Source organism: Akebia trifoliata, chromosome 3 (assembly GCF_017979445.1).
Source record: "Akebia trifoliata isolate Shusen 1 chromosome 3, ASM1797944v1, whole genome shotgun sequence".
In the NCBI taxonomy this organism is placed as follows: Eukaryota; Viridiplantae; Streptophyta; class Magnoliopsida; order Ranunculales; family Lardizabalaceae; genus Akebia; species Akebia trifoliata.
In genome coordinates this window covers 56,063,339-56,091,226 of record NC_141377.1, presented here as the reverse complement: position 1 = coordinate 56,091,226, position 27,888 = coordinate 56,063,339, and the positions used below count along the sequence as shown (strand labels likewise).

At 38.1% G+C, this 27,888-nt stretch overlaps 2 protein-coding genes across 8 annotated transcripts; one reads left to right on the top strand and one right to left on the bottom strand.

Moving 5' to 3' along the window:
- Positions 1 to 547: 547 nt before the first annotated feature.
- On the top strand, positions 548 to 14,521 carry EIF4G (eukaryotic translation initiation factor 4G). Of its 7 annotated transcripts, none has more exons than XM_086437067.1 (11): positions 745 to 909; positions 1,115 to 1,311; positions 1,417 to 1,556; positions 1,717 to 1,845; positions 2,004 to 2,071; positions 2,190 to 2,246; positions 2,610 to 4,004; positions 4,098 to 7,435; positions 11,782 to 11,976; positions 12,067 to 12,423; positions 14,225 to 14,521. In XM_086437067.1, exons 2-10 carry the CDS (start codon positions 1,139 to 1,141, stop codon positions 12,395 to 12,397), a joined length of 5,826 nt encoding a protein of 1,941 aa, XP_086293193.1. In that variant the 5' UTR covers positions 745 to 909; positions 1,115 to 1,138; the 3' UTR covers positions 12,398 to 12,423; positions 14,225 to 14,521. The 7 variants fall into 7 exon arrangements, with proteins under 7 accessions (XP_086293191.1, XP_086293193.1, XP_086293196.1 ...); XM_086437070.1 differs by lacking the exon at positions 14,225 to 14,521 and adding an exon at positions 12,682 to 12,784; XM_086437069.1 differs by lacking the exon at positions 14,225 to 14,521 and adding an exon at positions 12,559 to 12,651.
- A 1,827-nt stretch (positions 14,522 to 16,348) lies between these two features.
- MC1 (metacaspase 1) lies at positions 16,349 to 24,952 on the bottom strand. The gene is made up of 5 exons (XM_086437071.1): positions 24,438 to 24,952; positions 20,169 to 20,499; positions 19,462 to 19,582; positions 19,133 to 19,339; positions 16,349 to 16,713 (listed from the first exon to the last, which is right to left on the bottom strand). Exons 1-5 carry the CDS (start codon positions 24,805 to 24,807, stop codon positions 16,654 to 16,656), a joined length of 1,089 nt encoding a protein of 362 aa, XP_086293197.1. The 5' UTR covers positions 24,808 to 24,952; the 3' UTR covers positions 16,349 to 16,653.
- Positions 24,953 to 27,888: the final 2,936 nt, after the last annotated feature.

Sequence of the window (27,888 nt, the reverse complement as noted above, 5' to 3'; positions counted from 1 at the left end):
TAATCTCTTGGCAATAATGGTTTACTTTTTATCTCAAATACTCTCGATTTCCCATCCAAAACTATCCTTATTTTAAACAATGGGTGTTGGTTACAAGACCTTGCCAATCATTATATACTCAATTTGATCAATTATTTGAATTTCTCAAATATTTCATTTTTCCAAGTCATTGAGAAAAAAAAAAAAAAAATTTTTTTTTTCATACTTTAGATGATGTTACCAACTCAATTAAGCATCGAACATGATGACTTTTTTTTCAGAGAAGAATAGGAGATTTGGGAAAAAAAAACCAAGTTTCTATTTTGGCATCGGAAGAAGAACACGAGATTTTGAGAAAAAAAAAAAAAGCAAAGATTTTTTTTTTTTGGCATCACATTGAAAATAGGGGTATTTTGGTCATTTTCAAGAGTCTCTTGAAAAAGACCATGGTAAGGAGCGTGATGCTAATTTGAAAACAAAAGGATATTTGAAATATTATCCAAAATATGGGGGGTATGTCTTAATTTACCCGTGGTAGTTATGCGAGGGGGGGAATGTGAGAGAGACGTCTCACTCAAAAGATTTCACTCACACAATTACACGCAATAAAAATAAAAGAAAGCAAAGAATAGAGAGAGCCAAGCAACCCTTCGATCTCTCCTCAAAAGCCTACTTTTGACCGTCTAACAGGTGGGTTTGTTAAAACTTCAAAACCACTCCCTCTCTCTCTCTCTCTCTCTCTCTCTCTCACACACACACACACACACACACACCCTCTCTTAGATTCGACTCTCTCTGTCACCTCTCTCTCTCTCTCTCTCTCTCTTTCTCTGGTGCGTCGACATGACTCCCGCCAACCTACCTTACATCTTCTTCTCATTTTAAAACCCTAATTTCCCATCTTTCTCAATCCATTTTTCATCGCCTCAGGTATAAAGATCATCAAACCCTCAAACACTGAAAGCTAATCGACATTCTTTTCTTTTCGAATCTCGATCTCTTACCCTTTTGTAAATTTCTTTCTTTTTTATGAAACTTTCTTTGAATCCTGATTTCTAGGTTTTTTTTTTTTTTCTTTTTTTTTTAAATTTTCATTTGGTTTCTTTTGTTTGATCGGTGGATCTGTTTATTGTAGAGAAGAGAAAAGAGGATCGGATTTATGTCCTTCAATCAATCTAAGTCTGACAAGAGCGATTCCCAATATTGGAAACCAGGTCGATCTGGCAGCTCAGGCAGTCAAAGAGGCTTCTCCGGGAGCGGTGGCGGGAAGGGAGGAGGCGGCGGCGGCGGCACTGCCCCTCCATCATCTTCTTCCCTCAATTCTTCTCGAAGGTACCAAGTTTTCATTTTCTTTTAGGGTTATTATTATTATTATTCGAGAATTGGTTGTGTGTTGGGAATTTAGGGTTTGATTGGGTCTAATTTGTTTTCTCCCAGCTATAAGAAACCTGGTAGTGGGCAAGGTGGGCAATCTAGGGTGAGCTCTGCGAGTAAGAATTCAGATTCGAATGTCGCTGCTTCGGCTGCCCGTGCTGTACAGAATGGTGCCCATGTACAAGTACAGCCCCCTTTACCTGGTAAGAAATTCCCTCTTTTTAGAAAAGAAAAAAAATTAACTTTTGGGTTACATAGAAAGCATGATTGAATAGGACAAATGGGTATTTTCTTTAGTTTTTCTTGGATATATATGATTTTTTGTGTTTTTTTTCTTTGATTGGTTATGTTGGTGTTTCATAGAACCATCTGATTTACCAAAGCCAGCAAATTCGCCCTCTTCAAGAAGTACTCGGGCTGTTCCGAGGGCTCCATCTTCTCAATCTACTGCTGGAGTTTCGGATTCTATGGCCCCTGCAACACCTGCAAAAGGTTTGACCCCCTTCTTGGTTTTTGTTATATTCTTGTTTTTTCTTCGGTTTTTAATTTATAATATTTCACGTGTAAATTAATCTCGAATCTATGTTTTTAATTCTATCACTACTATTATTTGTAACTAATTTTGTGGGTTTCTTATGGAATTGGTTCAGGAGATGTGTCTAAGGCGTTTCCTCTTCAGTTTGGGACCATAAGTCCTGGTTTCATGAATGGAATGCAGGTTCACTTATATTGTTTTGCATTAAGTTCTTTGCAGTCCCCTTGATTTGGATATTAGTTGTTTTCTCTCATTTTAATTTCTAATGGTAGATGGATCTGTTTGCTTTTTTGTGTTTTAGATTCCTGCTCGAACTAGTTCTGCTCCACCAAATTTGGATGAGCAGAAACGTGACCAGGTTTGTGATTATTTGAGGTGGTTGTGATTTTTTTCTTATCTTTATTTTATTGACGTGTTGTCAAATTATTTATTAATTTACTTTCTTTCCAGAATTTCACTATTCTTCCTTCAATTAAATGATAGTTAGCTTGTACACCTCAATATTTGAAATTTTGTATGTGGGCTCTACTACGAACTCTTGCAAGTGCAAAGGGTTATCTTTAAAAGAAAAAAAGATAAGATGGTGTGAATGTTTACAGACCCATCTAATGTGTGTATCACACATTCAATAGCTGCGTTGCATAGTCTGATCACATCATTATGAGAATAATTTGTATTTCATCCAATTTTGTTCAAGAAAGTGATCACGTTTATCATGCAGGCACGTCATGATTCCTTTAGAGCTGCTGTGCCGGCATTGCCTATCCCTTCTGCTCCTAAGCAGCAGCAACAGCAATCTAGGAAGGACACAGGTATTGTTAACGAATCTAACCCTGGCGAGTCCCACACTCCGACCAGAAGAGATGTGCATGTTAAAGTTCCCGCTTCACCTGTCACAACGGCATCTCAAAAGCCTTCTGTTCTTCCTATAGCTGGAATATCTATGCCAATGCCATTTCAGCCACAACAAGTTCCTATACCATTTGGTGCACCCAATTCTCAGATTCAATCACAGGGCATCACAGCCACTTCTCTGCAAATGCAGATGCCAATGTCGCTACCGATGGGAAATGCTGCCCAAGTGCAGCAACAGGTGTTTGTTCCGGGCCTCCAGCCTCACCCATTACATCCACAAGGCCATGGGTTTGCACCTCAGATCGGTCATCAGATGGCCCCACAATTCGGGATTGCTCCACCACAATTTGTGCAACAGCCGGCTGGAAAATTTGTCGGTTCTCGCAAAGCCGTCAAGATAACTCATCCTGAGACTCATGAAGAATTGAGGCTTGGTAAAAGGTCCGATCCATATTTAGATGGTGGGTCATCAGGTTCAAGGTCGCATCATAACGTGACCCCCCAATCCCAGCCCATTCAATCCTATGCTCCAGCACATCAGATTCCCTATTATTCCCCTCTACCACCCAATTCTTACAACCCTGCTCCTATTTTCTTTCAGACTCAAAGTACCCATCCTTTGACGAGTACCCAAATGACTTCCGGTCCTCAAGCGTCAAGATATAACTATCCGGTTGGTCAGGGTTCACAAGGTGTTTCGTTTATGAATCCTTCTGCTCTTAATCCTTTGCCTGTTAATAAGTTTGGGCCTCCAATGCATGGGGTTGGGGTTGCCGAACCAACAAACTCTGAACATACTCAAGATGCTCAAACGTTAGCAAGTTCTGCTTCTTCAGCTTCCATTCAAGTGAAGATGAAGCCACTTGTTGATTCAGTTGGTGACAAAGTTGGCTCCTCTTCAGTGACAATTAGCTCACCGGCTGTTAGCAAGGGAGAATCACCTAAACTATTAAGGCCACCCAAGGAATCTAGGACACTTCATCCACAAAAAGACACTGGGATCAGTTCAGAAAGCTCTAGTCAGCATTCAAAATCTATTTTTGAACCATCGTCTCTCACAGCCCAACAATCTGCTACTGTTTCAGGGCAGGTACTGTCCCCCAGTATAACCTCTACTCCTGCTTTCCCGACTGAGGAGACTACATCTGTTTTGAACAACACCGAAGGCAGAAGAAGGGATGTTCGAAGTTCTGACTCTTTAAAGGATCATTCGAAGAAGCTAAACAGAAAAGATCCAAGACAGTCCCAGTCACCACATCAGGTATTATATGGTATATTCAATATGCCACCTGTTATTCCCCCCCTTAGTTTTAAGTCTTTTGTTAATGACTTGTGTACATGGGCTTTGCTGCAGGAAGATATCTCTGATTCTACAGGCAGTTCAAAATCACATTCATTGAAGATAGTGGGTGAAGTTGCCAAACACCCTGAGAACACTCTGGTTTCTCCTTTAGAGTCAGTTGGATTATCCACAACTATCTCGAGCTTCCCTTCTCAGGGTTTGCAACGTAGTAGTTCATCACAAGATGAAACTTTTGAAGCTGTAGAAGGTGAAGGAACTACTGCTACATCAGAAACATCTAGAGGTGTGCTGCAGTCTACCGAGGAACCATTACCTAATTCTTCTGCAGGTCCTGATGATTTTGAAATGGCGATCGGTGGTGTTAGAATTGGGGAGGTGTCCACCTCTGTACCATCAAACAAATCTGATCTTGAATTGGTGGGAACTGTTTCTGGTATTCCAGATGCTGCTTGCAGTGCCGAAAAAGATGATTGTACTCTACCGGAGGTTCAACTTGGTCAAAAAATGCTGGAAATCGTGGAACAAGAGAAAATCAAGCCATCTGAAGGGCCCAAACAAGATGGTATAACTTTAGAAGAAAATAAAGAAATTGAGCAGGATTCCAATGTGAAAGAAACTACTGTTGGCAAGGTTTCCGGTTTAGTGGAAACAGAACACAAAACAAATGGAGAACTGGGTTGCAGCTCAGAAGTTGACAGAATGGCTGATAATTTGGTAAGGTCTGCCATCACCTCTTCAGATTCTGTTGATGCTGAATCCTCCCCTTCTGTTTCATCTACAATTTCTCTTGATAATAAAACATCAATTGCGAATGAATCAATGGCTAGCAATGAAAGGACTGATAATAAAGATGTTTCCGTAACGGAAGCTGATATGTTAGATCAAGTCTCAGCTCCTGTTCCAACTCCGATTTCCTCAGAAGTTACTGAGAAATTTGAAGGGAAAGGCACAGAGACTATCAGTCATGGTCCTGATTCCATTTCAGTGTCTGGTTCAAAGGATAGGTCCACTTTAGAACCTAATAGGGTAAAGAGTTCCGCTGCACGAGTGAAGAAAAAGAGAAAAGATATACTTAAGGCAGCTGATGCTGCTGGGTCAACTTCTGATCTTTATATGGCGTATAAGGGTCCGGAGGAAAAACAAGAAATTGCTGTTTCTTCTGAAAGTGTAGACAGTTCTCTGAGTGTTGATATGAAGCAGGTACCTTCAGACGATGTTGAGAAGGATTTTGTAGCAAGTGAGGATGATCTGCTGAGTAAAGCTGAGCCTGATGATTGGGAAGATGCTGCAGACATCTCTACTCCAAAACTGGAAACCTCGGACAATGGGAGACTGGTTCTTAGAGGCTCAATGCACCCTGATGAAGATGGGAGTGGGCTTACAGGTAGAAAAAAGTACTCAAGAGATTTTCTCCTGACACTCTCAGAGCAATACACTGATCTTCCTGAGGGTTTTGAGACTGAATCTGATATAACAGATGCCCTGATGAGTGGTCGAGTTGTTGATCGTGAATCATATCTAAATTCTGGAAGAATTATAGATAGGCCGAGTGGGGCACCTCGGCTTGACCGCCGTGGGAATGGTATGGTAGATGATGACAAATGGAACAAAATATCTGGTCCTTTTGCTTCAGGACGGGACCCACGACTGGAATTTGGCCCTGGAGGTGCTGTTGTAGGTTTTCGACCTGGTCAAGGAGGCAGTCATGGTGTTCTAAAGAATATGCGTGGACAGTCATCTGGACAGTTTGGAGGTGGGATTCTTTCTGGACCGATGCAGTCCTTGGCATCCCCAGGAGGGATGCAGTGGAATAGCCCTGATGCTGATCGTTGGCAGCGTGCTGCTGGTTTCCAAAAGGGTTTGATTCCTTATCCTCAGACTCCTTTAATGGTTATGCACAAGGCCGAGAAGAAATATGAAGTGGGGAAAGTTTCTGACGAGGAAGCGTTAAAGCAAAGACAATTGAAAGGTATCCTCAACAAATTAACTCCACAAAACTTTGAAAAACTTTTTGAGCAAGTCAAAGAGGTCAACATTGACAACGATGTCACACTCACTGGTGTCATCTCACAGATCTTTGATAAAGCTCTTACGGAGCCAACTTTCTGTGAAATGTATGCAAACTTTTGTTACCATCTTGCCAGTGAGATGCCTGATTTTGTTAAGAACAATGAAAAGATCACTTTTAAGAGAGTGCTTCTAAACAAGTGCCAAGAGGAATTTGAGAGAGGGGAGAGAGAGCAAGCAGAAGCTGATAGAGTTGAGGAGGAGGGTGAGATTAAATGCTCTGAAGAGGAAAGAGAGGAGAAGAAGGTCAAGGCACGCAGACGGATGTTGGGTAATATTAGATTGATTGGGGAATTATACAAGAAGAGGATGTTGACTGAGAGAATAATGCACGAATGCATCAAGAAATTGCTTGGTCAATATCAAAATCCTGACGAGGAAAACATTGAAGCCTTATGCAAGTTAATGAGTACCATAGGAGAAATGATTGACCATCCCAAAGCCAAAGAACATATGGATGCATATTTTGACATGATGACCAAGCTGTCAAATAATATGAAACTTTCTTCTAGGGTGAGATTTATGTTGAGAGATGCTATTGATCTGAGAAAGAATAAGTGGCAACAAAGAAGAAAAGTTGAAGGGCCAAAAAAGATTGAAGAAGTGCACAGGGATGCAGCTCAAGAACGGCAAGCACAAGCGAGTAGGCTAGCTCGCAGTCCAAGCATTGGTTCTTCGGCAAGAAGGGGTCAACAACCTATGGATTTTGGTCCTCGAGGGTCAACTATGTTTTCTCCAAATTCTCATATGGGTGGTCTCCGTGGGTTAGCACCTCAAGTTCGTGGATATGCTCAAGATGTTCGTTTGGAGCCCAGACATCCTTATGAGAGCAGAATGTTGCCAGTTCCCTTGTCACAAAGGCCTATTGATGATGATTCTATTACACTTGGTCCCCAAGGTGGACTTGCTAGGGGAATGTCTATTAGGGGACAGCCATTGATGTCAGGTGTACCCTCGGTTGATATGTCTCCTAGTTCTGGAGACTCAAGAAGAGTCACTGCTGGTCCAAATGGTTACAGTTCTGCATCAGATTGGACACCTTATAATTCCAGGGAGGATGTCATACCAAGATATGTCCCAGATAGGGTTACGGGAATGCCACCTGCTCATGACCAATTAAACTCACATGACTATCCTTCATATTTTGTGAACCGGGACTTACGGAGTGCGGATCCTTCATATGATAGATCTATGGCAACCTCATCTGCCACATTTGTGCAGGGATCTTCTTCTGTTGCACCTGTTAATGTTGCTTTGGAGAAAGTGGTGCCTGAAGAACATCAGCGAGACATGTCTATTGCAGCAATTAGAGAATTCTACAGGTATTCCTCTCTTATAATATGAAGTTATTTTCCAAAGGACTTTTGAGTAGTATTGACATGGAATTTGATGGCATCTAGGAAAATTTATTTATTTTTTGAGAATAAATAACGAAAATTAGTCTCATTGATTTCTCCTTACTACTTTCCGTTAACGTGCATAAATATGTTTCTGTGTTTAGGTCTTACAACAATCACTAAGCACTGAAGTTCTTTTAGTTTGATTCTCTTCCCAAAACTACTTGATTGCATTGGATAAAAGAAGATAATTTCTTATCTATTATTTAATCTGTTGTAATTGTTTTAAGGGCCTCGTTTGAACCAATGCTATATGATTGATAAGGGTTTACAGAAAGCCCCACCAATCGGATCAAGATGACTAGAAACCACCACCAATTCCTAGTCGTTCAAGTTTCTTCTGATCCCTAGATTCCATGCATCGAGTAGGACTCCTTAGCAAGGCAACAACCGTTCTTCTCTGAAAATCTTATCTTATGCATAGTAGAGGAATGAGGAGTCTCCGTAGCACACATATCCTCCCAGAAATAATTCCTTTACCTTCATCAATCCTGAATCTAATTCATTTGTTGAAATACAATATGGTACTAAAAGTGCCATGCCATCCGAAACCATATGAAGATCTTTTCCCTCATGCCTAAACTATTCACTTGGATTACACGTGTATTTGCTTAGTAGCACCGGACCTCGAAAACCACTTAAGCAACAAACCTTGTTCACGTGTGCGAACATATTATCATGCCACAAGGTGGTACTTCCTTTCCTCCCCAAGACTCCATATGAAATTCTTCATTGAACTCTGCAATATGCATCACACATTACAATCATCTATACATAATGGACGTGCATACTTGAAACGGGCTCTTGATCAGCTGTCCATTAGAAAGCAAAGACCCTTTCCAGGTGGCAAGTTTCTTCTTAAAATCTCTCAACTAATTTTTTTGGATAAGTTTAGATCTCAATAATCAAATCCCAAATCATTTTAGAACAAGCTTTGGCTCCAAAAAGAGGCCCATATACTGAGGGAAAGCTTCCAACCCCGCACCCCATATTACAGCCAAAATGGGCTTTGGTATAAATTGCTCTGCAACACATGTACTATTGAGAAAGGTCAAGTTCCAAATCTTTTCTAGAAAAAGGACAAAATAAATGTTTGTACTTTTTCTCCTTGCTATATCTCGATCACACTTAGAGAGTACATGCATTGCCATGTATACTACTCTCTCTCTCTCTCTCTTGATAGATGCAAATATGTATATTTATATTTATAATTAGAAAAAGGAAATTGGAGGTTGGGATGACCTGGCAAATATGAAGGAGCAAAAACAATCTACCCTACAGTTTTCTATAACATCTCCATTTGAAACATGACTTCAAAGAAGACACTCTTTGAAAGTTTGCTTAAAAGAATAAACCAAGGATACTGTTTATGACTTCCTGTAACATATGCTTATTCCCTTTAAAATAGGAGAGAAAGTCCTGTGATCACCAACTTTTGGACTAGGGTTGTCAATTGATCAGATCAGATCCAAAACCCATCCATTCCAATCCAATGACTCTGGGTCTAAATCAAGTGTTTGGGTTCCAATAAGGACCCTTTTGATAACTTATTCTGATAGGTTTTGGATATACCATGCTTCATTCTGATAAGGACTCGATCATAATGTGTTTGAAAATATATGAAAGATGTATATTTATGTTATGTATTTTACTTAAATTATGTAATGTATATCTTATATATACTTTTACCAAATTGAATAGGATTGAATTAGCACCGAACCAAAAATATTGATTTTTTGGAACAGATCCAGAACAACACATTATAGTAGATCAGGTTTGAAACTTAAAATGACAGATCCGATTGGGGTTGGGTCTAATAAAATTTTATCAGATCCATACCAAGTTTTTACCAATCTGATCTGAACTCGATCCATTGACAACCCTATTTTAAAGAAGATACTACTGAACAGCGAAACAACTGAAATGACGTCATAATGACATGGAATGAGCCCACAACTCTTTGTTGTCCTTACAAAGAGAACGATAACTGACATGAGTGAGACCATGAGTGATGATGTTGTCAGTAGTTAAGATTTTTTCCTGAGTTAGGAGACTGTCCTTAGCTATGAGCTGTGTCTCGAGTTCGTAGTCTAGCTAGTAGCTAAAGTGAGAGTTGCTCTTTCTGTCTAGTACTTGAGTTATAAGCTCTTTCTTAACTAGCACTTGAGTAAGAAGCTCTTTCTTAACTAGCTAGAGTAAGAAGCCTGTCTCTTGATGGGGCCCCTAAGGCAGCTTCAAGTCTAGTGCTTCTAAGTCTAGTGTTTGCTACGAACTCGAGACACAGCTCATAGCTAAGGACAGTCTCCTAACTCAGAGCTCAGTAGCTCGTAAGGAACGTTACCCCCCTAGCCCCCTCGGGGGGGACTTCGAACTCACCTATCGGCATACACCGAACTTTTACTTGTATCTTTATGCCTAGTTTTTGCCTAGAACTTTGAAGTAAAGGCAGCCGACCTAGTGATGAGTGCTACATGGGATGGTACTTTGAGGCTCTAGACTGCAGTAGCTATAAAATCTGCCGAACAGGAAGCTTGTGCCAGGGCTTGGTAGAATGATTTGATCGGAAAAATTTCATCCCAAGTCCTATCCTAGCCTCTCTAATCCTCTTCTAAGGGGATGATGGGAGTGTGAGAAATTCAACTAATGATGGTAGCTATAGACTGGGTCTCTCAATTAGTGAAGGTTTTCTTGAAATCAAAGACTGGTTCCCCTTTCTTATCTTATACATTATCCATTTATAGAACTCTGAAAGAGTTTGATGATACCTCCACACCCTACGCCCAAAAGATCTCATCTTTCCACTTTCTCGTGAAAAATTCTTATTTCTATACTTTGTCCTGCTGACTTTTCCCCACAAACACTGTTAATCCACCCAAATCTATTAGAGTCAGTTACCCAGTAATGTCGATTTCATTTGTCTAAATCTTTGAGTGCACAACCCCATTTGTTTTTTAACATAGCAATGATTTTTCAACTTACCAAGTGGAGTTATCCTTTGCCATCATTATCGTTCCATAAGAATCTCAAATCAATTTATCCAAGCTTAACTCCACCCTCCTATGCATGATGTTGGTATAGAAAGTAGGTCTGAGTGCTTGCGAGGGTGGTTCTAATCAATGTCATCCCCCTCCCACTTGAAGAGATACCTCATCTTCGAGGAGCCTAGAGGTGTCTCCTCAATTTCATAAATCAAAATACCATATCGAGGAGGACCACCTTGGAACAAACATAATGGGACTGAATGCAAACATAGAACATCTGACTCTGGGAATTTTTTGGCAGACCACATACGTTCCAATTTGAGAGGAGATAGAACCCAGGGAGATCTACTTTCTTACTGGTGTTGGATGCCTTTGGTTGGAAAGTCATTTTTACTAAATGTTTTTGTGGGATTATGAAGCTCCATCAATTGAAGACCACAGATTAGTCTAGCCTTCACAATTGACATCATAGCTTCGGGTTCTTGATTTCTCATACTTTGAAAACTCAATATGAGAATGGTCTCCACAAGAAGTGAGCTTTCTACTTGATAGGACTCCCAACCAGAATTCAAACTTCATACTGTATTTCTAGTTCTATTTTTCTTAGTCTTAACAGCCATCCATCTCAACGTCCTCAGCGCTGCTACACTAATTTATGAACATGATTCTTTTTTACTGCCCCACATTCAGCTCCATAAAGTATAGCTGGTGTGATTACCGTCTTATAAACATCCTCATCTCTAAGCATGTAGTATTGTTGGTGGACCATGATATGTAATTCTTGACAAGGTTTTGGATTTTGAGTTGTGCTATCTTCAACTGTGACCTTGCATCGTTCTTGGTAAGGATCAGGAGTCAACTATTTTTGTTGCTTTAAAGTTCTTGAGGGCTTCGTCAATGTAGAACACATGTCTGTAGCCCTGCAGTATTACGGGTCAAAAATCTCATGTGTTTCAAACAACATTTTGTGCTTTTTCTACCTTTATGTTCAACATGAACCTGATGTGGCACACTATTATATGCATGGACTGAAGGCAGTCGTCCCTGCATATAGAACTTGTGTCCCACTTCTGGAATTTGATGTTCAGACCGTTATTTAACTTCTTCACATCTTTTCAATACTGATTGTGCTTTCTCATGGCATTTCTTTTCTATTTTCCAAATCTTCTATATGAACTGATATAATGGCAAAAGAATGCACTCTGAATGGTAAGGTACATTGGAGAGAAATTTTCATCCCATATAGTTTACTGGTGTACATGCTAAAAGAAATTCTGGTTTGCTTTACAGTGCCAAAGACGAGGGAGAGGTTGCTTTATGCATGAAAGACTTGAACTCTCCAAGTTTCTATCCATCTATGATATCTATATGGGTCACAGACTCTTTTGAGAGGAAGGACATGGAAAGGGATCTTTTAGCAAAGCTTCTCGTCAACCTCACAAATTCTCAAGATAGCTTGCTAAGTCAAGTCCAGCTCATCCAAGGGTAAAGTACTGTCTACTAAAGATAACCAAAGAAAATGAGAGTGATTTGTTTAGCTTGAAACACGGTTTCTTTGTTGTATTTCCATTTTAGGTTTGAATCTGTTTTGGCTACCTTGGAGGATGCTGTGAACGATGCCCCAAAAGCAGCGGAGTTTCTTGGTCGTATCCTTGCCAAAGTCATCATGGAGAACATTGTTCCCTTGAGAGACATTGGGCAGCTAATACATGAAGGTGGGGAGGAGCCAGGACGTCTTCTACAAATCGGGCTTGCATCAGAAGTTCTAGGCAGCATTCTTGAGGCTATTAGATTAGAGAAAGGAGAATCCGTCTTGAATGAGATCCGCACTAGCTCCAATCTGAGGTTGGAGGATTTTCGACCCCCAGACCCCATTAAGTCGAGGAAGCTTGAAGGATTTATCTAGACATAAAGTGATGCTCATTATCTCTGGTAAGAAGAAATTGTAGAGCTTTTCATGGTACTTTGCGAAAATATTTCATTATTATTGGGGGCTCTCTTATATATTCGGTTAACTTTCTCCGTTTTCTTACTGCTATTTCTTCATTGGTTAGTTACATTTCACAGGGTTCAATTGAGAAACCAAACTTAAATTTGCGTTTCGAATAACTTGTTCGAATTGGGGAAGAGTTATTTAAAGAAATATTGGCTGTAACTGTATCTTCGGTAAACCTAATGGGATCGAAACAGATTCTGCAGGTCGCACCTTGAAATGCCCATATAATTGAGAGGAGTAGCTATAGAAAAAAATAGAAAGCATGAGGAGAATAAATGGAAACTTGTGTAGGCTTCATCGAGTTCTTTGATCTGTTACTCTTATAATGATACTTAGGCCCATTGGCATATTAATGCGATAGGATATCGTTGGTAACCATTGTTTGTTACTATTGATTGGTGTGTGAAATCTCCCAACTCCAGCAGCTTAGGTGATGGTCTTAAACTAAGTCAATAGTGGTAATATTTAGGGTCTTTCTTTAATTAATTTCTTCTTTCCTTGTGACATGAAAATGAGATAGTATTCCCTTCAGGTTTTGTTTAAAATTACAGTGCCTCTGTATGTTTTTAAATGGATGACATATCCCTCGACGTTGGCATTGCCATGAGAGACTAATATAAAATGTTTATATCTTCATTCTCATGGCGAAAGTCTTTCATTCCCACTCCCCTGAAAATCCATAATCAGAGATGGGGTGTTCTATAGAGTGAAGAACCACTTATCTATATCGATAGCATGTCCATGTAACACCCAAATTTTAGGATAAGAGGATGACAATGATGATGTTGATGAGGGCATTGAGATCACTTTTTTTTTTTTTAATTTTTATATATAAGTCTTAAGGTCAAGGAGCATGTCATCAGTTTGAAAGCACACAAGGCTTGCAAGATAAGATCTTCAAAAAGAGCACATCCCTTTTATTTTATTTTGCCAAATGAAAACCATGAGATGCCGAGGTGCTTGTTGAGTTGACAGTGCCACCTCAGCAGCCACACGTACTGAAAACTTGACCTCATCTTGGCAGTTGTGGCCACCATATACAGCCTCTGAATCAGTTTTTAATTTAAAGAAAGTCTGTATGGTCCAAATAGAATTCGGTTTCTATAGAGTACATTTAGTTTTTGCAGAATTAGTGGTAGTGAAATCATTATACTATGGATTTGTTTGGTTGGTAAGCGTTGGGATTGAAAAAATTCAACTTCTTAAGGTCCTCTTTGGATAGAATATGTAGAAAGTAATTTTGTTTTGAATGTATCCAAATGGACTCTAAAACTGACAATGAGTTTAATTACGACTAGTGTTTGATTGCCTTTGAGAGCTCACCTTGGAGTAGCAAAAAAAGAATTCCAATTCCAGTAGTTTGTCAATTTAGACTAATGCTTGACCAACATGGTTAAGAACAATATTGTAGTGACCCCAGGTTGGAATCTCATATCGCATTTATTGACGTGAAAGTGTATGGGAACCTTAGATGATTGGCTTATTTATTTATTTTGGAATGGTAAATCTGTTTTCAGTGAGTTAAGTGGTGCTGGCGAAAAAACAAACCCAACTTGGTATGTGGCATCATCACCCTAAGACTATCAACTAAGCCTGCTTATTTCTTCATTTATTATTTGGAGAATAAATGATGTTTCAACATAAGTTAGGTTCAAATTTCATTACAACCACCACCACCACCATCATCCTAATTTATTTATTTATTTTCAACTTATTGTGGATATCCCCACCATTCAGGTGAGACTAATCCCACGGTCGCATGCATCACCCCTCAAAAAGTCCTACGTGCAACTGATGGAGTCAAGGGTCAACTGGAACCTGGAGGGTGGACACAAAGAACTCATTGTTTTGTGGGGTTTCAAACACTTGAGGAGCTTATCAAGGCTTGACCTGCCATTAGGCCAACCCCTTGGGGTTCATCGTCATCATAATTTATTTGGTGAGTTATCAACTCTTTATAACTGACCTCATATGTAGAGTTTGTAACTCTTAAAAAGAGTTAAGGATTGATGAAGTACTGGAGAGTTGCAACTATCTGACTTTAGGCATTCAAAAAATGCATGGATATCGCAATTTCGGTCAGGCCCTAAGCCCCCAAGTAAAATCATTTTCTATATAAAACTGTAAGAAATCAATAATGACATATTTAATGTCATATTTATATGAAAATATAAAAGAAGATAATTTTGATAAAAATCACAATTAATTCTGTGAGAAATACAAATCAATCCAACCAAATTGAACAAGAGGAATGCTAGAGGACTACGCTCGAGCGTGGTGGTTACTCTCCTGTCCTCGTCCTCATCACACATATCCTTTTTTATTTTCATGCTAATGCCATGTTACTCAAGCTTTTGTAAAAGTTTGAGATACTTCCTCATATTTTGAGATTGAACACAGATGACAGATGACGCACCTTTCATCTCATTTTTTCTTATAAATTAATGAAAAGCGATTCCAATGTCATCATTATTGTCATCGTCATCACTATTGAAAAATGACCTCAACACCCTCATCATTTTTTATGATTCTAAATTTTATTAGAAAGAAGAATTGGAAAATGAGAGATCCTCCATAATACAAGGAAATAAAAGGGAAACAAAACGAAACGAAACAAAACAAAGAAAACAAGAACAAAAATACACCACCAAGAAGCCACTACAAAGAGCAAAGGTCAACCCATCTAAAAACAAAGCTCTCAAAGTAGATCACTTCAAAATCCTCATTCAACTTACTCCAAAGAAAGAGGAGGCCTAGAATTTCCAAGATCACCTCTCTTGTTGACTACTCCTTTCCTTGGAAGACCCGCATTTTCCTTTCCTTCCATATAACCCCCAACCAATGGCAAAGGGGAGGATAGTCTCAAGTAAACTCTTTCTAGTAGAAAATATATTATGATTCCACCCAACCAAGAGAGGCATAACAGACAAAGGAAAAAACCCAATGTATTTGGAAGAGAGAAAACAAAACAAAATTTCTGAAGTGAAAGCACAATGAATTAAAATGTGATTTCCAGAATCTCCACTAGCCTAGCAGAGATGACAAAGACTAGGACAAATAGAAGTCCTTTTTCACTAAATTATCCCATTTAAGGATCTTGTTCAAAGAGGCCAACCAAATGAAAAAGACAATCTTGGAAGGAACCAAAGACAACCAAATGATCGAAGACGGGAAGATTGATAAAGAGGAGGCGAGAGGACTTTTGTGAAAATGTGACAATGCCCACATCATTTTCATCATCGCTATCACCCCTAAAATGTGACTACAATGCTATCATCATCATCATCATAATCTTGTTCAAAAGGTAGAAGATGGTTGATTTGGGGGGGGGGGAAACGGTTTTTTAAGTCATTTTTCTTTAGTTTATAAGAGAGAGACAGTTGTCAAGGGACATATCACATGCCAACAGTTTGTAAAACATAGGGGTATGTCAAATGCACCCGTTTAAGAGGGAGGAAGTAACGGCCACACTCCTAAACGCTAGAGCATTTCTCATTGAAACAATGGTTTGACCATGGCCCAATCAATTTGACAAATTTTTTGTCAGAGCACAGTACCGAAAACATTGCCCTAACCATCTATAAGGAGTTGATCTGGTACTAAATCATGGCCAGGAGCAGGGACAAGAATTTAAACGTATAGAGACAGACCCTAATCAAAATTCAACGGAAGTCAGGGACAGGACCAGGCCTGTTTTATTAAAATCCCTATCTAGTTCCCAGCGAATATATACAAAATTATAAGTGACAACTCATATAATTCGCTAAGGTTTTCAATATTTTCTTCAACTATTGCTGACAGAGTAGTTCAACTGGGACTCAGCCCATGAATCTGGTCACAGTTAGGTCTGGGAACTGAAACTTGAATCATGTAAGAATATTTTCTTTGAATCCTGTAGTATTTTTCCATGTAAAACAATAGTCAGGATAGAACACCTACTCCAGATAATCTTCATAGTCTATGCCTTCACACAAATAATATAGAACATTAACTCCGAATAGTTTGTATGAAACTAAAAATATCATTCCAGTGAAGAAATATGAGGAAACAAAGGCCAGACCTTCCATAAAGAATCCTCTGCAACTGTACAGATAATGCGGAAACGGGCGGTGACAACCATAGCAGAAATGAGATTTATAGAAAGAGCATGTTTGTGAGGATATAAATCATAGTGAGAACGGCTTTGAGTAAACATCGAATGGTTGACAGGATGTTAACTGCGGCTCCTGTAGGAAAAAAAAAAGGTTTGTGACAAATCGAAAATAATTACAGAGATAATAAACAATATCATGTATCCTAAATTTGTAAAGGTGGACATATCGTTTAATGGATCATTTTGTTTACGATTAATGGGCTTATTTTATGGATACCACATTTTAGCTCATCTTACCACATCAGCAAACACAAGTTTATGGATGCATATCTATAACAATAAAACAAAAGATGAATCCATCTACCGATCCCGTGATTCCAAATCAACCAATTTCTTGAGCAACTCTTGAAAATGTATAAATATAAGATAGCATAAAAATAGGAAAAATTATAGGATTGGAAGCTTGTAGGTAACATATATACATCCTAGCAATGAGGATTTCCATTTCACGTAGACATCCTGATTAGGAAAAAAAACATTTTCTAGTGTTGTCAACATTGTATGATGTGCCCTAAAGAGTAGGTGCCATCATAAATGCATTTTGTGTGACCTACACACAAATATGATTAATTTGTAAACTATTATTTGAAAAGGTGTTTAACAAAAAAATCAGAAAAGAATCAGAAAGATCGATAAAATAAAATAAAAACAATGACTAGATTTAAAGTATAAAGGTCATATATTTCCCCCTTTTCTTAAAAGGAACATTTCCTTTCATTATCGTCTCTCTTTTTTTCCCTTAATTTTTTTTTAATTTATGGGTTTTTTCAGAGAGACTCTGGAATTCATTTTAGGAGTGATAGGGTGCTTTAGATAAGAAGCAGACATGGTAGATGGATGGTCTAGATTGGAATCAACCCCAACAAGTGTTAGAAAACTTCACAATACAGAGAAGGATTATGGGCTGTATGTTGGTCACACAGTTCAGGCTAAATAATGCTGCATGCACAATCTTAGGACTCACTAGACACATGAATATTTGATTCACTCTTTGGTGAACCTATAAATGAAAAATCAGCCTGAGGGGTGATCCTAGCTGATCGATTTGAACATTGTCATTGTGCGCTATGAACCAAATATCTTTTCATCCAAAACCCTGTTCCCCGAAGCCCATGGTGAAAAGAGAAAAAAAGCTCAAAATTTCAATGGCCAAGAATTGCCTATTAGGCTGATTTTTGGTGTGTAAGCTCACCAAGATATGAGCAGATACAAAATACAGCTCTAGATAGCATTGAATGGTAAAATGAGATCCATTTTTCTAACCTCAATACTTGAGATAAGGCCTACATGATGATGATGAAGGTTCACCAAGGGAAGGATCAAACATTCATGGGGTCAGAAGCCCCCAGAGTGTGCCACATACCATTATTTTTTAATGCCCGAATGAGGTCTCCTGACCAGTGATCTAGACCAAGTGACTGTCATTTCCAAATTGTGGTCGTTAAGGGTAGTATAACACATAAAGACTTCATTGATTAAGGGACCAAATTGTGAGCATAAGCCTCAAGACATTTTAAAATGAATTGTAAATATATAAGCATAAAACAATATAATGAACTATATAAAATGAGAAATATAGCAAATAATGAAAACAGTGTCGGCGTATTTCATAATGGGGAAATGGATGTTCTTTTTGTTATTAACCTAGGAGAACTTTGTATCATTTTTTAAGAAGGGGGGGGGGGGGGAGAGAGTGGGAATGGATATCAATGATAAGTTGGCTTTTTTAAGGTAGGGGAGCCTAAATTAACACCACATGCATATAAACTGAAGCACATGCCTCTAACATGAGATTAAGAAATGTATATTTAAGGTCTCAATGATGGAGGTGAATGCATAGCAAGCATTTTCTCTTTGTAATAAGGCCAAGGCATTTTGGTAAGTGTCACTTAGAGGCGCAAGCCTCAAGACACCTTTTAAAACACTGGTCTTTTATGATGTCCTAGTGTCACATGTGGCAAAAATCCAGGCCAAGCACATGGTGCCTGGCCCGTATTGCAGACATGTAAGCTTATTGGGCCTCTAGGAGTCCCCATGCTCGACTCCCTGTATCAGCTCCCCCATTCTCATACATATTAGATTCCCGATCAATAGTAATGCAATTAGATCTGGAAATTTAAACTAATTTGTGAGAAAACACTTTCCTGAATCTATTTCATTCAACTAAATACTAATTTACAACTACATTCGATGACCTATTTATAGGCAAAACAGAAACATAATAGTCCAAGTGAAATGACTACACTACCCTTACATGGACACTAAAAGCAACAAAAGAAAACTAAAGAGAAACTAACAATACTAACTAACTCACACCAACAAACAACTAACTATTTCAGGTTGTTACTAATAAAAATAACAAACAACTAACTCACTCCAACAATTAATTATAACAGAAACAACAAACAAATGGAAACTAACACACAACGCTAAGTGTAGAAGACAACAAACTTATGCACTGCATTAAACAGAGTGTTGATGAGGTTTGCTACCTGTCTCAACCCGCCACCAAGACTGCCTCCCGATGTAAGCATGGTGATGAGTGATGTCACAGGACCACCACCCATGTCACTACCAGTATTACGGATGGTAGCTCGCATTGAACTTAGTATGCTCCCATATGTAGCCCCATGTCCACGTTCAAGTGCTTGGATGAAACAAAAAGTCATGGCACCTGTTGAAGTGATCCTTGATAGAGCCTGTACACATAAAAGCATTAGCTTGAATTGTTTGTTTTACTTGTAAAGAGATATATACAATCAGGAGTTCAAAGGAAATACTATAATTTCAGAAGGTATAAATAGCAAGCATAGGACTTTACCGAGGTATCGGCAGAGGTTTGATCATCATCACAACCACTGAATGAAATGACCTCTCCACCATTTGTTCCTTTCCATACACCTGACCGAGGTCGATGGTCCTCCCATACATACTGTCCACTCCTACATGCACAAAGTTCATAGGATCATAATATATACCTATGTTGCCTGATTCATGGGTTCGCTTGGTTCGAATTCAGGTTTGTGGTCCGCCACTCGAGAATGAACCCGGTCTGTAGGGGTAGACAGAGGTGAGGGCATTTGAAGGTTGAAGTAATGAGTAGGGTGGAAAAGAGATTGAAGATAACAGATTTTGGGAAGGAAAAATCAAGCTTTTTTTATATGTATGTTGAACATGGGTATTTTGTCTTTTTTTCATTAGTCTATTAATAAACACCAAGGTCAAAGGGGCATGCTATTTGTTTGAAATTTTAGGGGGAAATCTCAAATATTATCAACATGTGGAGGGGGATTTAATAAAATTATAGTAAAATGGAGTTCATAAGATTCACTACATATCACGAATCCACATCGAACCGTATCACAAACTGGCTCGGTTCGAACTGGTTCACAGTTCGGTACCTTTCTAACGAATTGGGTAATCCTGATATATACCATGTCTTTGGTGTCCCTATATACGCTATCCTGACATTATAATAAGAAAGAAATATTAGCTTTTGACTTGTACACATATCTGATAGGGACTAACCTGTTCATTCTGCAGAGGAATGGCAAATCTAGTACGGTGCCACTATGGCAAGCATCTATTATGGCATGAAGTTTAACCCCAAGGGGAAGAGGTTTAACAATCATTGCATTGATCTCATCATCAACTATCATTCCTTGAGTTTCAAAGTCCAATGGACAAAGTGTTTCATCATACCCATCAACTTCATCCCCATTATAGTTTCTTTGCCGTGAACCATGACCAGAATAGTGAAACACTAGGGAGTCTCCTGGCTGACAACCTTGTAAGAGCCAATACAATGCCATCCTAATGTTGTATTTAGTTGGAAGCTTGTGAGGATCAGTTTCTTCCTCTAAAATTCCAGTTCCAGAAAAGGATTAGTACAAAGATTATAAGTGCTCAGAGAGAACAGAATGGAATACAAAATATCCACAACAGGCATCGGAATTCTAACAGAAATTCCCGGTTGTGAGAAAAAAGAAGTAATTTATTAAATTACTTTAAAACAACAAAAACATTGAAACCAACCCTTAAATCCTCCTCAAAATTAAACTTCCAGAGAAAGGTTAATAACACACCACTCCATCTACACCTTCTCTTTGTTTAAAAAACATTGTTTCTTACATTTGAAAAACTGTATAGTTGGACCCAAAAGTTGGAAACAGGCACATTTTTGCAGGGAAGGAGCACCCATTCCAAGAGGTTAATTTTAAGTTTTTTGCTGTTTTGGTGCAAACCCTTTAAGGAATTTAAGGGTTTCTTTTTGAGGATTTTATGTTCAGGTGAGAGCTTCTTAAGGAAGGCTTGTGAGGTGGTGAAGTTGTGATTGTTGTATTTTGCTCTATTCTTTTCTTCTCCATGTATTAGGTAGGTCTTCTGGTCCTCCTACTCCTCTTTTAATTTAATAAATTTTATATCTACAGAAAAATAAATATATATATATTTTTTTGATAAGTTGAAAAATAAATAAATTAAAAAATTAAAAAGCATGAGTTGACTTCAGAGCATATGTGGCATAGGAACATCAAGTAAATGCTACTTCCCTCTCCTTTATATTTTTAAAGACCCACCCCTAGAGGAGACTCCACCAAGTAGATGGCAGTAAGAGAAAACTGAAGAACTTCCTTCAGTCCATAGCGTATCAAGAGCATTTCCAAAACTTTTCATTTGAAAAGGAAAATGTTGAGATTTATAAACCATTATGTATTTAAAATTCCACTAAAACACAACATTCAAAACTTGATATCAACATGAAAACTGATCAACTGATTCCAGAGCTTCATTTGACCAATATCTAATAAACAGTTCAACTTACTAATTTTCAGGAAAGAAATAATGTAAGATTCAGGGAAAATACTGGCGTTCAGTTTAATGGCAATCCTTGGGAATGGCTAAAGTTTATCAATCACTAAGTTTTGATCTTCTTGTCCAGATTTACTGTACTTGTATAGTATTTAATTCCTGCTCATAAATGATTGTTACATTCATGGTTAAAATATTGGAATGTATCGATTGACAAGTATCAGTATTGGTAGACACCTTATGAAACATTGAATGTTTCGGGAATTTATCAGGTATGTATCGAATGTCTTGGTCAATACCGTATCGGTTTTTCCATTAGCCGAAACATCCAATCGATACGATATTTTAAACCATGGTTACATTGCTATCTAACTTGAGCGTCGGAGAATTTTGGCAGGTACCCTATGGATGACAAGTTTGAGGTGAAGAAGATGAAGAGGAAAACTTTTCCGTCGTCAAGTCCTTCAACAATGCAAAGGTTGAAGAAATCAAGGAGAAAAGCATAAAATAGCTCTTGAAGTATATAGAATCCAAAAAAGAGTGAGAGGAAGAACAAAAAGAACGTGAAAGAAGACAGTGAAATCAGTATGAACTCACTCTTAGTAACATAAGACTTAGCTTTGGACAGAGTGGAATGGAGGAACAAGCTTCATTTTAGCTCGATCCCGAATCTTTGGGATAAGGTTTTGTAGTTGTATTACCTACCTTTCTATGTTTCAGAAGCGGGAATGTAATTGGATAGGTTTTAATGTACTTTGAAGGGAGAATATTAGTCCACACAGATGGTCATGTTACGAAGAACTCTCAGTGTTACTTGGAGCCATGTAGAAGACCTTTTAGAGGAATTTTAAGGAGGAGCTGAAGAGTGAAGAAATAATTATTACTTATAAAAAAATGGTGAAGAAAAAATTATTAGAAATTCGAATTTGCAACATTTCAGTTCCCTACCCCCCGAGTCTTTGATGGATGCTTGTAGCTTACCTTAGAAGTTCTATTGGGTTGGGTCACCTCCATGTCAATACAAGACTCAAGTTAAAGGGGGCATTTTAGGGGTTAATACGTTGATGCAAAATAATACTTTTTTTGGTAGAGACATGCTTGAATGTGGAAACCAAAGAAGTGCTACCTGAGTAAAAGTTGTTCAGCGAGATATGAAAAAAAAGAGTGAGAGTGGACCAATAAATCAACAATTAGCAACAAAAGGACGTGGAGGATGAGATCCAAATGGGGTTTCGGATGAGTGATGAGATGCGAAGATGCTTACTGATTGGAGATGCACCGTTGGTAATCCCCAATGGAAGAAACTTTGACTGAAAGGAACAAATGAGACGTACTAGAATTGAATATTCCACGTAGGTAGATTAACAATCGCTAGTCTTCCATAAATAGTATTGCAGATGAAATAAAAAGAGAAACGACAAAATTTGTTTAAAAATGAGAAAGTTTTCGAAGCTAACTTGATTGAAAGGGTGTGGAATTGGGACCCTTTGTGGGGAGGTTCGTCACTTGAGAAAAAGATGTTGGGAGGCAAGAGCCCCATTCCTAAGTCAATAGTTAGAAAGAAAGAAAAAAAAAAAAAAACGAGTTTGGAACAACTTCACCACCCGACTTCGCAACAATAGTAGCACGTGCTAAACACAAAATATTTGGCAAAGAGATAGGTGTCCGAAGAAGCCTGATATAGATGAATACTTGTCCATGGACAACCCCCAAAAAGTGATAGGACGGAATGACTTTGGCCAGCGTGATGCAATGAATGAGGGCAGAATGCCCCGCATCAGTGTGATTCATTGGCAGAACATGCATAATGGTCATGGTCACCGCAATTCAAGGAATATGTGACAGGTACATAAACAATCATGATTCAACAAGGGCCTGATGGAACATGCAACAAAGTACAAGATGAAGACTACAAATGAGAGGACCATCCATAGATAATGGTAACCAATGTCACAATCTTTGCCAAAAATACTATATTACTCTCTTTAACTGGATATTGACTTGATCATCAAAGTAAATTCTGGAAGGACATTGTCAGAGATCAGAGAGGAGGAGTGATTTTGTAGATTGAATAGGTTGGATAGGGGTTGTGGAATGATACCAATTTGTATCCCCATAACAATAAAGACCAAGGATGGTAATCAATGAGAAGGAACACTTTGATACATGGTGAAGGCCTTAAATGGGTTAGCAGAAGCCGAAAATGACATGGATTGAGGTAATAAAAAAAGACCTACGGACACTTGCCCTAACAAAAATTACAACTTTAGATAAAGTTGAATGTTATATTAGGATTCATGTTGTTAGCCATTGGGATAAGGCCTACGATAATGATGATGATAACAATGTTATTAGCTTTATGACCTTCAAATTGAGGAAAACTCAGGCCCTAATTGTACTAATGTTGCAAAACATGTCAAGCAAGCAAAGAAGTCATAAAATCTATGTAACAAAAAGGCAAACATGAACCCAGTGTCATACACTCTAATTCCCACAAACCCAAAATACCTACACATTTGTATAGTTTATTCCATAGGTTGTGAGAGTTACTGTTTTCAAAATACTTTAGTTGATACCAAGGGTACAATCTATATATAATACTGTCATTGGAGAAGCTAATATGCATAACATTATATGAAAAAGAGAGATTACATTGATACACCAACTTTTGCTAATGCCACCCCAATCCATATATATATTTTTATAAGTACCCCAATTCATATATAGCACACACTTGGGTGGCATTAGCAAAAGTTGGTGTGGCAATAGAAGCTCTCAAAAAACCTAATTTTTTTCCTGAAAAACAAGATATTTAAGTAAGTTGAGATTGATCTAATAATTCTGCTAAGGAATCTTTAATTCACAATCAGCATCCGGAATAAACAATTACTGATTAGTGATCACCAATTAGGAATAAAAACAACCTAAATCAATCGAATTAAGACAATTAAACAACCCATAGATACAGAGTCAATCAGAGATTTGTACCTGTAAGCATTATGATCGAAGATTCAGGAAACTTGAACCGATTGATGAGGAGGTATCGCATGCACTTAGCATCATTAATGCAACCTTTGAGTTCGTGTCGGGAGAAACGATACGATATGCCACAGATCACGGCTTTCTTGCGGCCATGAGCGGGAGGAGGAGGTGGACCCGAAGAAGGGGTTGGGAGAGGAGGAGGAGGGTGGTGAGGGGTAGATTGGTAATTTTGAGGTGTGGGAGGAGGGAGGTCACGTGGATCGGCGACGTTAGTGATGGCTTGGCATATGGCGCATCTTATAGACTTGGCGCCGGGTGGGAGCTGTAGAGGTGTACGGCAGTTGGTGCAGTTCACTAACATCATGTTATGGTACATCGTGAGAAGGAGAAGGGTAGAATTGGAAAGAAAAATAATAATTGGAGATGTAGAAAACCAGAGAGAAGAAATCGCCTTTACAGAGAGATGGGAGAGGTTTTTAAAAGAAGAGGTTTCGGGAATTGGAATTAGGTGGAGAGAGGGATGCGTGTTTTGACTTTTACGAAAAATAAAATATATAAAACAGAATAAGTAATTTAACTTACCTCCCCATGTTTTTGTTGAATACTTGAGATACCATGCTGTGTTTTCAAACTGATGACATGCCCCTTGACCTTATTTTTTTTTTTTTTAGAGACTAATAAAATGACTTTAATACCCTTATCTTGAACTTAAGGTAAAAACTCACTTGATTTTTTCAACTCAAAACCACTCATCTTCAATGTAAGAATCTATTTCCGCCAACCTTAAAGATAGGATTTTTGGGAAGATAGAAAATGATGGAATTTTTACATGAGGTTAAGATAAGATTGAATCAATTACCTTGCCTAGTGCTACAACTTGGGAGTGTTGGATGGGTCAACCCAGGTTCAATCTGAGTTCAACTCAACCTGACCATTAGGTTAAAACTCAACCTAAGATTGAGTTTCTAAAATAGAGTTGAGCTCGGGTCTAGTCCAAGTTAGGTAATTTTGGGTGGGTTGGGCACATTGAGCAAGCCTAATTTCATTTTGATTAACACGTAAATTTTATTTTATATTTTAAAAAATCAATACAATATAAAAAAATAAAATCACTAACAAATGAATTTGCACACAACATCTAAATCCATAACTTTTATATCATAACATTTTTTCCTTGATTTTACAAATATATTTCGGAAGTGAAAACTAATATATTTTCTTAAATAAATAAAAATATTTATATGTAAATATATAGCATCGGTGTAGGTTGAATTGGATTGCTAGGAGTCTCAACCTGAATTTAATTTGGGTTGAGATTTCCTAACTCAGACTCAACTCATTTTCCATATAACCCAATCCAAACTTGTCCATCAATCGGGTAGAGTACGGGTTAGCCCGCCCAATCGTAACCCTAGCCTCACCCATGCTAGTTGACAGGGACAAAGCTAGTAAGGAGTTGGTGGGGGCAATTGCCCCCACAAAACTTTGAGACACCCTATATTTTCAACTAATTACATGCCCCATTTGTCTCTACTCCCTCACCTCTTTCCCAATTTACCCCCACACCCTCACCTCCTTCCAAATTCCCCCCCCTTTAAATTTTGTTGTTGATGATATTGCCTCTTGATCGGGCCTTCTCATATACTAATTGGAAATGACCTAAATATCATTTTCTTCAACTTGTAACAAAAACCTCTGAATTTCTCTCTAAAATCATTCATCTTCAAGTTCTTCAACGATACAACTAACCATAGTTTCCCATTACAAGAAAATCATGGCTCCGCCGCTATTAGTTGGGCTTATGGGTTCGGACATGCGTCAAAAAGAAAAATATGAGAATGAAGATAAAGATTAATTGTTTAAAGATATAATTTAACATGGAGGTTAGAGAGTTTGAAAATATTGTATTTTGTGTAGGGACAGAACCAAGATTTTGCCCATATGGGGGGCAACCAAAAGTAGAAAAATTTTGTGGGGGTAGTTAAGAGTGAAATTTTTTGTGTGGAGACAATAGTGATAGATTTTTTTTTATCCATCGCTAAAATTTGTCGTAATATCTCAGTAACCCATAGACTTCGAAAATTATTGTGGGAACAAGTCCCCCCACAATCCCACTGTAAGTTTGCCCCTGATTTTGTCGATGAAAATAATGAAGGATTTTTTTACTTGAGATTTAAGTGATGGTATTTAAATCATTTTATGCTAGTCTTCTAGGGGAGAATGAGGTCTAAGGTATGTTATAACATCCTCTTTTTATACTCTAGCAAAAAATAACAAAGTTTTTTCTTCCGAAAAGCCCTCCGCTTCAATGTCTAAAGTACAAATTTTTACCCTAATCTTCAACAATAAGATTCTACAACCAAAACCCAACAATAATAAATGATTTTTGGGTAAAAAAGAGATGGATCTTTTGGAAGAAGGATCGAGGGTTTTCTACAAGAGGTTGAAGAGCTTGAAAAGGAGTGGAGCTTTGGGAGAGAAATCAAGTGGCCTCAACTAGATAGTTAAAACAAAAGAAGTTGGGTCATTTTATGTTCGTCTTTCATAGTAAACTGAAGTCAAGAGATATGCCATCAATTTGAAAATGTAGGGGCATCTCAGATATTCTCCAAAACACCGAGGATATATCTAAGTCGCCAAAAATAAGAAATGGGCCCTTTTAGTGCATCGTGCAAGGTACATCCATTAGTTTTGGTAGACAATTATTGGAAGGCAAGGCAAATATCTAAAAGGGAATATTGCCTCAATTAAATGAGTAGTATTTCAATGTACTAATTATTGTGGGTTTTGTTAGCTTTTGCCCTAAGAGCACATATTAAGATGCATTTGAAACATCTTGGAAATAAGCATTAGGGGGCATTTTTTTGTAGGAAAAAAGATTTTTGAAGGCATTTTAGGTTGTAAAATAAATTTTGGGTAAGATGCATTAAATACACCTCCAAAATTTATTTTATAATCTAGAATTGCCGAGCGCTTTAAAATTTTGGTAATTTATTTTTAAAAAAATGTCAATTTTTCTCGAAGTTAATGAATTTTTCCAATCAACCCATTTTTTATTTTTATGATATCCTTTTGACCATTTTTGACATTCTTGTAATTTTTTATATCAAAATTTAATGAATATAGTGACTATGTTCTTGTCTTGCATCCTCTAAAGATATTTTTAGGATGACTAGTGATAAAACAACAGGCTGACACATACACGGTGTGTACGTTGCTAACGTGGCAAAGGCACAAAATCATAGATATTTTTCCTTGTGTTTCCCGAAGAAAAAGATGCATGATTTTGTGCCCTTGGCACGTCAGTCGCGTATAGATTGCGTACTTTTCAGCGCGTCCCTTTATCATGACTCTTTTAGGATTGTGTTTTCACCAATACGCCCATAAGTTATAAATCCACTCCATTCATTTGTAGTGTGATTTATAACAACCAGTCAACTCCTCCATCTCTTTCTAA